At 43.6% G+C, this 14,493-nt stretch overlaps 1 protein-coding gene across 1 annotated transcript in view; it reads right to left on the reverse strand.

Annotated features, from left to right (window-relative positions):
* Positions 1–14,493, reverse strand: part of LOC118847934 (serine/threonine-protein kinase TNNI3K) — a 394,003-nt gene that overhangs the window by 288,005 nt on the left and 91,505 nt on the right. Inside the window, exon 6 of the mRNA XM_036756639.1 lies at positions 3,590–3,688. Coding sequence (XP_036612534.1) covers positions 3,590–3,688 — 99 coding nt within the window. The remainder of the gene's footprint in view (positions 1–3,589; positions 3,689–14,493) is intronic.

Here is a 14,493-nt window from a genome sequence, read left to right on the forward strand (position 1 = left end):
CAATTATTCCCCTCTGCGGCTTCTCATATAGGCATTTTGACACTGTTGTCCTCTTCTGAGTTACGGTTCCAATCTTCCCTGTCACTGCAGAAGCTTTCTATGATCAGGGCTCTTTTTTTCATTTTTGTTCATTTTTAAAAGTTGATCTTTGCTCCTGGGGTACAGGAGGCACTGTCCCAAGCTTCTTGCACTGGGGGCTAGGGATCAGGTCACTGGCTTTCTGAGCTGAGGCCTCTGGGGCTGGTGGCTTGTCTAGAGCACTAGGGGGGCCTGGCCTGGCTTGCCTCTTGTGCCCTGGGTTCTGAGGCTCACAATTTGCCTGCTGCTGTGCTACTGGTCTGAGCCAGAGCCAGAACCACAGGGCCTTGGTTGCTGATCTGACTGTGGCTTAGAGTCTCCCACTGGCTTGCTGGGACACCACCTGCACTGCGCTGCCCTCCCCTTTTATGTACATGAGACAGATCCTTCCTAAAATCCTTCTTAGTGATCTTGGGCTGGAAAATTGTTTCTGTCTGTCTTTTTTGTGGAGTCTGTCACTCCAGAAATCTTTTAGAGGCTTGATTTAACATTGTTTCTGAAGGAAAGTGCTGAGAACTTAGGCAACTGCCTGGCTTCTTTCCATCATCTTGGCTCCACCCCTCTCCAATGCATTTTCAATGCCTGACTCTTCAGTGCACTCCAGTGATCTCTAAGTAACACATCAATGAAATGAGAAATCAACTCTGGCTGGAGGTCATGCTTCATAGCTCTGAAAGTGTCCAAGCATATGCCTATTTCTGGGGGCAAAAACATCAAGGAACAGCCAAGCACCCAGATAGAGGCTCGCTCTTTACTCCGAGACTCTCTTAAAGGATAGTGAAGTATATTTCCAAAGACAACAGATTACCCTTGAGTAAGTCAAAAGACATAAATGGAGAAGGCTGAAATGGGGTTGCCAAAGCATATTTTGCTTTTGTTATCCAGTAGATTGACCTTTGCGGTTTAACCTGGGTTGTATTTCCTTGTTTTCTTACTTATAGTTTAAGGTACATTCCAAGGAGAAAGCTATGACTACTCCGGCTTTCATCGCAGAACATCAAAGTGAATCAGGAAGTATAATGGGTAGGTGGGTGGGTGGATGGGGTATTCAGTTTCACACTGAAGATGGCAGGCTGTGGGTCCAATCTTCCTGATGACTGTGTCTGCCCGTGCAAAATGAAAATCAGAGCCGAGGAATTCATATGAGTAACTAAGCACTAACAACTGAAATGTAATTTAGGAAAAATTGGTGAGGTTTCCTTGCTAGAATTATCTGGATGATTGTCTATGACAGCTGAATAGAGGCATTTCTCAGGTGTTGCATTATACATATTCTCCTAAGTGACAAAAATGAAGAAATGTTCGATGAACTATAATGTTTGTGCAGGCCCGTACTCACTCTAAGTTCAAACTGACCGCAGGAAAACAAAGTTAATTCACCACTTTTGCTTGATTTGTATGAAGTGAGATGAGAATGGCATAGACTCGGTGCATTTTGGGAGGCTTCCCAGAACCAGCAATCTGGCCTGTGGGCAGACAGGAGGCAGCACTGTCTCTCCTACTGAATTTTCAGGTCTGTCAAATGCTATTCAGGTTCTGAAAGCTACCTGAGTTCATGGAATGCAAAAGGCAAGCAATATGAATGAACATTGGACGCAAGAAGCTGAAATCAGAGCCCTACTTCCCAGGAAGCCCTTTGAAGTTGATCAATGTTCAGAAAGGGCCTCAAGGCCTTAGCGATTGTTCTTGGCACTGTGCTCCTTCCCATGGCTTCTAGGAGAGGTTCCTCAGTGCTTCTGCACGGTGTGATGCCCCAATAGCTCCACTCAATGGAGATACATTTCCTGGAATGTCTAGGTCCCTCTCAATCTGACAACTAGCCCTTTCCACCCTGTAGTTCAAGTACTATGTTGTGAGTCTGTCTTTTCTAATTTTTAGGGTGTAATGTTAACGGGAAACATGGAGCCCATTAAGGGAAGCTTGCTTGTAGGAAGTCTTTCACACCTTTTCGTACTAAGTTTATTAGGCACTGAGTCATGAGGGTTGTGATGCCTTCTGGCTCTGAGAAGTGTATATATTTTCTGAGTTGGTATTTTGCTCTGGGGGCTCGCTTATGAGAAGGACTTTTTGATTTCCTGGTCTAGACTACGAGGAGCTGTATGTTCAGAGCTCTTCCCCCCACCGCCAACTGCTCAGATGTAAAGGGTCTCTTGAACCAGTGGTGTATGTAAAGTGTAGAGCGATATCACTTTGATTCAGGCAGCCAGATCCCTGTCTGTTGATCTTTGTAATAATTTCTCTGTTTGTATTTTTCTCTGCTTGTGTTTTCTCTGACATTCAGGATGCTGACCTTTTGTGGTGTTAACGTGATCAAATAGTTTCCCTGCCCATTAATCCCCTTAATAGGCCTCAGGTGGAGCTAGTTAAGGGAAGCTTGATTAGGGGAAGCTTAGCTGGAAGGCTCACATCTTTTTGCTAATTAGATCTCGAGAGGTGTGAAAGCCTTGGGTCCTAAAAAGGGTATATATAGTCGGAGGGTAACCCTAAGCTCTCAGCACTGCAAGTTCTTAGGACTTTGAGAAAAGAGGACACAGGCAAGCAGACACCTAGGATTTGTGAGTGAGTGTTTATGGGAAAACACCAGCAGAGGGGAAGGTTAGGGGATGGCTTGGCTCCCTGCCACTATATTGTCTTTTAATTTCCTTGCTGTTATAATGAAGTGGACTTACTGGTTTTGGGATACAATTGCTGCTCTGTGGAATTGGAGTTATTGGTTTTGGGATTTGATCTTTTGGTGTCTGAATAAACATTTTACTTCTTTTGCCTTCTGTATGGAGAGTCTCTTATATTCTGCAATACAGAACTATGCAGGCATATTCATGGTCACTATCAATATTGTGACACATGCCTTATAGATACACCTTTCCCCTGAACTAGTGAATGTAATTAAAGAAGATTGTTGACCCCTTTAAAGTTGTTTTCCTTTAAAAGCAGATCTAAAAACCTGTGCTAGGAGGCCATCCTGGGTATGCTAAGTGCTTGCTGCTACACAGGGGCGTCTGAATCTTTTGCAATAATAAGGAGAGTCAAGCTGTGGTGGTAATGGTACTGTGTGACTCTGTGTGTGTGTGTGTGTGTGTGTGTGTGTATTTCTGTGTATACCTTAATGCTAATATCGTCTTTTCCTTTGTTTATTACCTCCAATTTTATCCCCTTTGCACATAGTTGTTTGTGTATTGTCTCTCTTATTAGACTAGGAGCTCCTTGAGAGCAGGGAACATTTTTTGCCTGTCTTTGTATCCCTAGAACTTAGCACAGTGACTAGGATACGGTAAGTGCTTAATAAATGCTTATTGACTGACTGAATGACCTATGCAAGGCTAGGGAAAGACTGGCAGTAGCTTCATAGTAGCTTGAGTTACTGGGAAGGGGAGAGGGCAGAATAGTGATGCTAACCAGCCACAGTACTAGGCACATGTCCAAATCTTATGCTTCAGAGGTCTTAACCCTATCTTCTTCAAGAGAAACCAATGTAATAGAAATCTGGAACATTCCACGATGATCAGCTTACCTGCTGATGACCGTAGTACACTGCAACGTGTAGAGGGGTGAAAAAGACCGCATCTTGGACATTTACAGAGGCGCCATGCCGTAGCAGGATGTCAGCAGCCTAGAAAAGAAGGGGATCCGAGAGAACACATCAGTTCTGCAGATGACATGAACCCTTTCTGCTTCAGCTTACACTTTCCATGTTCTTGAAAAATAAATGTATCCAGAGGTGTGAATCCATTGCCTTTCATGGAAAGTAGCTCAGAATCAATAGTCCCTCCTACCAACTTTCCATCTCAGAGTGAATGAATCAATCCATGGGAAAGTAATTATTAGGCATTTACTCTGTGCCAGGTGCCATGCTTCTGCAGGGCAGCTAGTCGAGACAGTGATGACAGATTTTTCCTCTTCACAGATTTCCTCCAGACACAGTCAGTTGTTTTTTGTGGATAGCACATATAAGATATACATCCTGAGAAGAGCCGCTCTAATAAGAGAAGGGCTCTCCATCCCTGACACTGTCAGCACCAAAGGCTAAAACACTAGGGGCGGTCAGTTCAGTAGTCCCAGCAATATCCATCCTCTCAACCCCTACCACCAATTCTGCTCTCAGTTTACTCCTTAAACCATGGACTGGAGGAACAATCCTTGACTTGACCTGGCAAATGCTCTCCAAATGTGATAGTCCCACCTCCTTAGAAGCCTACGAATGGCCTATGGAAGCACTAAGCAAACAGAAATCATCACCAAAGTCCTTGGACTTTTCAAATGGTTCAGCATTTTATACACAACTGCTTTTATCAAAGGAAATCTAGAACTACCTAATGTTTTTTTTGCTGCATCCTAAGGACCAATCTGCTTTTTCCTCTGATTTGCAGCTAAAAATATATGTGTCCCCCATTGGAATGTGAAGTCTTGAGGGTAGGGATTGTCTTGACTTTGTCTTTATATCAATAGTGCTTTGCAATAGGAAATGCTTGACAGATACTTTTCCATCCATTAAGCCATCTATCCACCCATCTATTCATTTATTCATCCATTTATTCATGCATTCCCTTATCCAGCCATCTATTCATTCATGCTTCCATGAAGCCAATCATAATACCTCCCCATATAAAAAATCCACTGCTCACATTTTCTCCTCTTGTGGTATCTCAAAGCTAAAAGGCATGTTAGGGGTGGCTTAGTCCTTATTTTACAGAGAAAAAAAAACCAAGACAAAACAAAACCAAAAATGTATCTGAGGATCAAATAGGTTAAAGTGTTCTGCCTGATATCACATAGTAAAGTAAAGTGAAAATAAAAGAAAAACATCATAGGAATGAGTTAGGATCCACGCTTTCTCACTCCTATTTGAATGTTCCACATATAATTCCTATCTCTTCTGGTTGAATCTGATGGTTTTCATTCCTGAAACTTGGAGAAATTATCCTATCTGTTGCTTGAAAAGAGAACTAGAAGGGTAATTGTCCTCTGTGGACTGGGAAATGCCTGTAATAGCAACTGGGTTTTCTGGAGAGTGCAGGGGGATGAGTAGGGCTCTTTTTTCTATTGAATCTGAAAATCTTGATGAAAGAGGATCCTGTGCTCTGTATATAAAAATAATATTGCTGGTCCACAATCAGTGGCCTTGTTCCTTGTGTATTCTTTTTTTCTTTTTTACCTAACAGGTTGGGGTACATTTGTAGTAATTCGGCAGATTTTGATGTATTTACTCTGATGCATAATGGTACTGATTTGAAGTGAAGAATTAGCAGTATTCTTGAGAACTCTATGGATGACTGACATGACCTTAAATGACCTGATCTTCACTAAAGCCTGTTTTAACCAATTGAACTAATTGGCCCAAACATGGAATGCCAAAGGACAGGAAGAAATCTACTTATAGAGGCTCTTTCAGATTAATTCAGGAAGGAAAATTTAAGAATCATTCATGAGGAAAAACCTGATAATAACTGATTCCCAAAAGTTTGAACTTTGAGACCCTTTACAGGATGTGACAAAGATCAAGGTAGATGAGAGCCCTTTTAGAAAGTTTCATAGTTTAAATTTAGCATAACACTCAACTGAAAGACTTAGCATGAATTTTTATTTTAAAAGGACTTTGCGAAATGCTCACATAGAGAGCCAATTTCCAAGGCACCGTTCCAAGATGTACTTCATTCCAAAAGATAACTGCTCTTAGGCTTCAATAAATAGTCCAAAGTGGATCTTTTTTTCTAAGTTTGCACTTGCCCAGTCATTCAGAAGGTCAGCCTTTCAGCTGAACATCTATTAATTATGGAATGTTGCCCTTCTGAACAATTGTCAAAATAGGACCTTTAACGAAACCACATTGGGCTATCATTGGAGTGCAGAGTCCACTTGGTTTTGTTCTAAAAATGCCAGGCTTAAATCTAGTGGGGTATAGGGGAAAGAAAATTCAAAGAAGAGCCCAGAGACAAGGGTTCTAGTCCTGGTTCTGCCAAGAATAGGAATTGGGGACTTAGAAAAGGCATTTCCTAATCTCCCCAGAGGTCAGTTTTCTCATCTGCAAAGTGATAGATTGGACAATATTTCTGGCTTCCTTTTCACCCCATAAAGGTATGTTAGAATTATCTAGAACAACTAAACATCCCCTGAATAGGAATAACATCTATTGAAGAGGTTTTGTGAGCTTAGAATGTTCATCAAGTATTTTAGCATCTTACAAGAAAATAGTTATTGTTACCTAGAATTGGAATTAAAAGGGGAGATGTTTTATTGTGACTTTTTCTCAATAAAGATTTAGCATATAAGCTCTATAAGGATTCAGCATTGCACAATTGGTCCATTCCTTCTCCCAGGGACAAGCCTGACCTAGTAATGAAGCACATGGAAAATCTCAGCTTCCATTTGGTCATATGTGGATAACTATATCTGACTTTTATATGGTAATTCAAGATTTGTGAAGCACTTTACATAAATTCTCTCGCACGATCTTTAAAACAATAATAAAAACAACTGGTACTATCCGGTTTTCTTGGACCCTATTTTCTCCTTCTGTTCTTCCTCTATACTATTTCCCTAGGTGAACTCCTCAGCTCCATAGAGTCAATCATTATCTCTATACAGACAGTTCTCAGACTTATTAGTCTAGCCCTAACCTCTCTCCCAATCTCTAGTCTTGCAGCACAAGCTGCATCCAAACCGGATGCCTTGTAGACATCTTGAACTCAACATATCCAACATTGGGCTCATCCCCCTCCCTTTCTGCCCTTCCCCTCTTCCCAACTATCCTCTTGTTATAGAGAGTATCACCAACTTTCTAGTCATGTAGGTTTGAAAGCTAGATGTCATCATCACCTCCTCACTCTCTCACTCGACCCCACATCCGCTGATTGTCGATTTATTTTGTTTATAACTTCATAGCTTTTCTCCTTTGTGCCCTCTTCCCTCCTATGACATGCCACCACTGGAAATGCCCTCATCTCCTCATGCTCATAACAGCCTTTTGGTTGGTCTCCTTGCATCCAATCTCTCCCCACCCCAGTCCACCCTCCACTCATCTGTCAATTTGGTCTTAAATGAAGGTCTGACCAACTTCGTTCAACAGATGTACTTTCTCCCCCATTAGAACATGAGTTCCTTGAGAGTGAGAGCTGTCTTTGGCCTTTCTTTGTGTCATCAGCACATAACACAGTGCCTGACCCATAGAAGGTGTTTAATAAATTCTTGTTGATTGACATATAAATGAGATTCCAGGTGAACTTGGAAGGGAAAGGTCTACAACTGGGACTGGAATGGGGACCAAGAAAAGACTTGTGCAATAGGTGCTTGTACTGGCTTGGAGAACTGACTTTCCAAGAAACAGGTGTGGAACTAACATGCTCCAGTCATGGGAGACAGCCAGTGCAAAGTCATCGAGATGGTAAATTGGCTGTCTTATGTGAGGAAAGGCAAATGGGCCCATGTGGCTGGATCATATCACGCATCAAGGGGGCTGTTGTGTGACGAATCTGGAGAGGAGGGAGACATGCTTGGAACCTTTAAATGGTAGAACCAATGGGGAGCCATAGAATTAGGGGCCGACATGGTCAGACATGACCTTTGGGGAAGATTGGAGAGGGGGAGAGATTGGAGGCAGGGAGATTAGTTTAAACTAGGTTTTATTTCTTTTTTAATGAACACTTCAACGGCCCAATCTGTTCTGATCTGACATAAAGAGTTCTTTGTAGTTACAGTGAGTCCTTCAATTCAGTACATCCCTATATTCTTGTTTCTAAGTCCCTGCTGATAAATCCCCATCAGTTTTAGAAATGGCCCAATGAAGGTTTACCTATTCGCCTCAAAATTATGTCTTGCTCCTAAATATGCTTTAGACAATAATAATACCAATTGGTTACAAGCTTTAAAGTTTCTGATTTTTTTTACTCAGAACTCTTTCTTACAGTATTATCTATTTTTTCCTTAAATGTACCCACTTCTTGACATTCATTCCAAATGTCACCATTTCAGGAGTGAATCCTCGATTGTGTTGTTCCAGAATCTTTTCTCTTAGTGCTGGCTGACTGTTTGATGTAATGACTTTTTTCACCTGACATAGCTGTAATTAGGCATTTATGTATGAAGACCTATTTAAAAAATAGCTCTTCCAGCCTCCCTTCAGAAACGAGGTGCTTTTATGTGATCCTTCTCTTATTAGCATAGGCTAAAATTAATTCATTCTTGCAGCTCCCTCAGAAAATGTTCCATCAGAGTAGAACTGCGCTAGAAGCTCAAAGAGAAGGGCAAAAGATTAAAGGCTAGCTGGCTGGGAGCCCTTACAAACACAAAGTTCATACAGAACACCTAAGGTTTTGTTACTCCTTTGTAAGGGCTTTAAGCAAGAGGCAAGAGATGGAGGAGGAAAACAGAGAGACAAAGCAAAATGTTTGAGAAGAATGAGCTCTTGGGGGCTGCTGGTGAGAGGATGCACTGTGTGCATGAGCAGCAAAGGAAGAAGAGGAAGCACCAATGAGGAAAGATGGTCTTTCCGGGGAGACTGAGGCATCGCCTCAGAAAGGAGCCGCTATCTGCCTTCTCCTAGTCTCAGGCCACAGGAAGCACATGATGCAAAGTACTTTGCAAGCCCCATCCGATGCCAGCGAGAGTTGCTGCCATTAATACTGTTTCCATTGCTATTCATTGCCAGCCTGTGTTCACCAGACCTTGGGCCTGCTGATAATTTTATTCTCTGAGCCTCTTTTCACTATTATTCGCTGTCCTCTCTCTGAGCTCCCAGTGTCTATAGAACAAGACAGGGCTGTTCTGCTAAGTGTTTAACCACCAGCGCCTCCGGGATACATGCACAAATGCTTTTAACCTGAATCCCCGGTATTCACACGGACAAGTCTAGAGGACCAATGGAACGATCAAGGAAGCCTGGCCTATTTCTGAGGGGTAAATGCCCCACCGAAAATTTAGCAAAAGGTTGAAGTCTGTTAGAGCTGCCTCAAGCACACCCCGAAATGATCTCTACTTAAACTGGGGAGCAATGTAGGAGAAAACTTGGGAGATGATGCAGTAAGGGAGATGATCTCCAAACTTGGGAAGGCACACGACTTGCTCCCTACTGTTAATCAGGACCCATGCTCAGAGCTCACATTTGCACAGCATTTTAAGGTTTGCAAAGTGATTTACATAGGTGAGCTTTCTTCACCTCCATATCAACCCTGTGAGGTGGATGCTCTTACGCTCTCTGTTTTACAGGTGAGGAAACTGAGGTTCAGAGAGCTTAACTAGGTTTTCCATGGTCACGTCACTCCTAAGTTTTGAGGCAGAATTCAAACCCTGATCTTCTTAACTCAAAATCCCAGATTTTTTGAACATCTCTACCTGGAAGGCTAGTGATGCAATCAGCCAGAATAGGGACTTAATTCGGGATAGTGGAGAACATCTTGGAACATGGAATAGCATAGATAATCTGTTCAGCTGCAAGCAGTCCACAATTCCACAGAACACAGGTATCACGCACACTCCATCCTGAACAGATTAAAATATAACTGGGAAGCATTTAGCAAAACAAATAAAAATCAAACAGATGTAATATTAACATGTGGATTTCTAAGTCAAGATGTTGACTGCAATGTTCAGTTTGTACCTGAATTTGCCACAACTGTTGCCGTGGATATTGGGACAGCTTTGGAGTCAGAAGATCTGCATCTAAGTCACATCTCCAGCATATACCAGCCACGCGTCCATGGCCTCTGGTATTCATTTTTCTCGTCTATGGAATTAAGAGGCTGAAGTAGATCATCTCTGAGGTGATTACTTCCAGCTAAGACATACTTTCTGTGTGACTCTGGAGAGGTCACTGAACCTCTTGGTCACTAAGTCATAAAGGGACCGCCAATCTGTATCAGAGGAGCGACTTTCCATACTGAGAGTTCCTAACTGATTTTTTTTTAAATCACAAAAATCCATTCAAATTTGAGGCAGATACAAGTTCTATCGACTTCAAATCTCTATCTCCCTCCCGGTTTATGTATACACAATTCTTTTTGTGGACAGGTCTTCCATGTCTGTAACTATATATAGCTAACAAAATTGTAGCACCAGAGCTTTGTGGGTTTGGTTTGGTTTTGTTTTGTTTTATTTTTTGAGATTTTATCCCATTCACACTCAGGACACTCATTTGGTGAGATTCGTGAGGCATACTTATCTCCTGGCAGTCCCTGGTCACCCCAGGTTTTAGTCCGGCAAGGCTTCCCTGATCTGTCTCTTCCTTTTCTTATAGGAGACACTTTCTCAAAACCATTTTGCAAACCAAAGTACTTTCAATCCACTCGAAAAGGCAACCATTAAATTGTACTCAGAGGGTAAGGTGGAGTCAACAAATAGAACATAAGAGGGAACACAGAAAGATTTGGTCTTTTAGACAGGGCTAAGCGATAAGAATCCTTCTAACAAAATTAAATCGATGATTATTGAATTTCAAGCAGGGGAATTAAAAAGAGAAAGACAACTCCAACAATGCGATCACAGGCCCCAGCGTAGGCCCCTTCCATCCCAGGACTCACACATCCACAGAATATTTAATGCTGTCTTTCTCCAGCTGCCTCATTAATTAAGGCAGGAAGCTCACAATATGATGAACTGCGAGATACTAACTTAATTCCCTGAAAGGCGGCAGATGCAGGTAATCAATTGCCTTCAGTAAAGACTCTTTATTTAAAAATACAATACCAAGTCCATGGGTCTGCAAGAATTTCAGAAGCCAGACAATCAAGAAGACTCTATAGCTGCAGAAATGTTTCAAATGATTATGAGGTACCAGGCAATGGCAGGTGTAAGAATCAATTAGGGGCGATTTGCTTTCTCCAGAGGAGTCTATTTAGGTCCTGGGATGCTTGCCTCCTTGTCACACATCTATTAGGGGGACAGGAAACAGAAGGCAGGGTGGAGGTAAACTGTTTCCACATTCTCTCTGTCCCGTTAAAGTAAGATAAATACAGCTAGGTTTTAGTTGTTGTTTTCTTTGTTTTTAAGCCTCAATGGAAAGATGAAGACATCAATGCTGTCCAAGTAACTTCTGTGGCCCCTAGGAAAAGCAAATTGTGGGTTCACTGAGTTCAGTTCTTCTTCTGCGACTCAGATGGGGGGTAGCCCCACATACTCTTCTGGGCTGGGGGGGGTCTCCCTTCTAGGCAGCACGGACAGCTCTGCATGTCAAGGGAAGTAGCCCAGCTGGATTCCACACAAGGCAAGGCAGAGCAGGCCTGTGTACACAGAAATGCTAAATAGCTGCTTATGAGCCTAGCTCTCCATCTGGAAGGGCCCAAAGAAGCCAGTGGGCACAAGCCCCTCATTTTACAGATGAAAAAAGCAAGGTCTGGAGAAGAAAAGTGACTTGCCTCTGGTCGCACTAATAAGTACAAGGGTAGGAAGGAGATTCGGGAGCCTGGGAGACCCTTGGCTCAGAAATCTGAGACCCAAACAACCTGCAAGGCCGCGTAGTTGAATCCCTTCATTTTCTAGGTGGGAAGACTGAGGTGCAGAGAGGTCAGGTCTCCCGATTCCAGGTCCAGCCTTCTGACCCCTCTGCTGAGCTCCCTACCTACTGTACCGCAGTGCAGGGTCAGAAGGCAAGGGACAGAACAGTGTACCACAAATGGGCTCACAGCATCTTACCGGGGCTCGGGAATAGGAAGCCACAAACAAGAGCGCTGACTTTTGAGTCAGAAGGCCTGAATTCAAATCCTCCCTCTGCGTGACCGTGGTCAAGTCGTTTGGTTTAGCTGTCTCAGCTTCCTTATCTGTAAAGTGGAGCAACGAGATCGCCTCCATTACCAGGAGATTGTGAGGTTCAGTTGAGATAATGTGTGTCAACCACTTTGCAAACCTTAAAGAGTTTTGTAAATGTCAGTGACAGCTGGGATGGTGATGTTGTTCTGTCCAGCGCCTCCTGTTGAAATGATCCCTTTCTTTTAATATCTAGCGCAGACACCAAAAATCACAGATTCCCAGAATTCCAGGGATGTGAGGGTCCTTGATGGCCAGAGTCCACTTGAGGCTGAGAAAGAATCCCCACTCTTACACATTCATCCCTGTGTCAAAGACCCCGAGGGATGGCTTCCCATTGGTCTGAGGCAATCCTGAGATACTTGTAGGCATTATGGAGAATTAGTTCATTTCCATTGGTTTTGTTCTGGGCTCCTTCCTACCTTTCCTTCTCTGAAGCTTCAGGGCATTCCACCTAATTCTGCCCTGAGTGTCCAAGCAGAAGGAGCTTGATTTTCCTTCTAAGGGGCACTCCTTCAAAGAACTGAAAACAGCCGGCGTGGCCTGCATCTTGTCTGTCTGCACTCGAGGCTGAACCTGCAGAAAACCTTCAATCAGCCTTCAAATGGGGCAGACAGGAATAGGCTGGGGAACAAGAAGGAAGAAGGAAAGAAGGAAGGAAGGAGAAAGGGGAGAAGAAAGGCAGTGAGGAAGGAGAGATGGAAGGAAGGAAGGAAAGAAGCATTTATTGAGCACCTATTGTATGGCAAGCACTGGGCTAAGCACTCTACAAACATTATCTCCTTTGATCCTCACAACATCCCAAGTCGGTGTAGGTAACGTTAATATTCCCATTTTACACATGACTGAACTGAGGCACAGAGAGCTTAGTGTCTGAGGCAGAATTTGCACTCAGTTCTTCCAGATTCCAGGCCAAACCCTCTGTCTAATGCTCCACCTAGCTTTAAATCCCAGGGTGTCTTCTCAATTATAGACTTATCTCTCCTTCTTGAATAAATCATACAGACAGTGAATCAACGATCATATTTTTTTATAATAGCTAGCTAGCATTTATATAGTTTTCAAGGTTTGCAAAGCACCTCATATATACGTTCACTCAAAATAAATTCATTTATTAAATGCTTGCTATGTGCCAGGCACTAAGCTCTGGGAATACAAAGAAAGCTCCTCCTCCACCCCCCAAAAACCAGTCCCTTCCCTTAAAGATCCCAGTCTGTAAGGGGGAGACCACATGTAAATCACTAGGTATATATAAGATTTATACTGGAGAGATGGAAGGCCATCTGAAAAGGAGAAGTCATTAGCACTCCTCAGGGCTAGAAAAGTCTTCCTGCAAAAGGCATTATTTGAGCTAAGCCTTGAAGTAAGCCGGGGAAAGCATGAGGCAGAGTTCAGGAGGTACAACATTCCAGAAATTGAGGATACCTGCTGAAAAGACAAGGACATGGGAGCTGGAGTGTTGCATTCAGGGAACAGGATAGAGGCCAGTCTTCCTGGATTGTCCAGTGGGTGGAGGGGAGCAACGTATGAGGAGGCTGGAAAGTTAGGAAGGCCTGTGGAGAGGAAAGCTTTCAGATGCCAAATTTCTACTTGATCCTGAGCATAATAGGGAATCACTGGAGTTCACTGACCAAAGGGTGACATGATCAGACCCATGCTTGGAAAAATTACTTTGGTAGATGGATGGGGGTGTAGGGAAGCTTGAGACAGGAAGACCAGTGCTAAGGTGCCTGCAGAATGCCCCATCTAACCCACATCAGCTCCTGACTGCCCAGAACACTTTCCTACCTCCACCCCAATGCACTTCTCAGGCTGAAGGAACCTCCACTCTTGCAGTACCTTCCGCTGATTGGCAAAGTCCTCCCCAGAACCTGCATTTGAGGAAGTGCCCAGGCCAGCCACTCCGACTTCTAGGGCAGCTCAGCTCCTGATTCTGCCCCCTGCCCTCTGTCTTGGAGACCTCCCCCTCTGAACTTCTCAACCTCCCTTTTTATGTTGGCTCTTCCCAGCAGAGCTCCTGGAGGGCAGGGACTCTCTTTCCTTCTGCTTGGATTGGTATTCACAGAACCTGCTATAGTACCTGGCACATGGGAAGCACTTAATAAATGCTTTATCTTTCTCTAAACAGGTAAAAGGCCACGAGACCATGAATTCAGATTATGGCTGCATGAGTGGGAAGAGGGGGACATATACAAGGATTTTTGTGGCGGTAGAAGTGGCATGTTTGGGCACCAGATTGGCCACGTTGACGGGAGGGGGGGGGAAGAACTGGTCCAGGATGGAGCTTATGGGCCTGGGTGACTGTGAGGAGGGTGGTGTTCTGGAGAGTAAAGGGGAAGTTTGGAAGGCAGGCAATGTCTTTCCTGCTCCGTTTTGGAGATGATGAGTGTAAGATGCCCAGGGCTATTCAAGCCTGGAGGTTCGAGAGGCAGCTGGAGAAGCAAGGCTGTTGCTGAGGAGAGAGTCTGAGGCCAGAAATCACCTGCATAGACATCGTGATGGAACCCAGGCGAGCTGATGAGATCAGGACTGCCGGGGCACAGCCCCATCCACTTATTTCGTGAGGGCGCATATTGTCTGTGGTGTCGCCCTTGTTATGCTTCAGAGTTGAACACTTTCCCTGGAACATAATAGGTTCCAGAGTTTGTGGAATTGAAGCACTAACGTATATTATTTTGGATGTCC

Source organism: Trichosurus vulpecula, chromosome 4 (genome assembly GCF_011100635.1).
Source record: "Trichosurus vulpecula isolate mTriVul1 chromosome 4, mTriVul1.pri, whole genome shotgun sequence".
NCBI lineage: Eukaryota > Metazoa > Chordata > Mammalia > Diprotodontia > Phalangeridae > Trichosurus > Trichosurus vulpecula.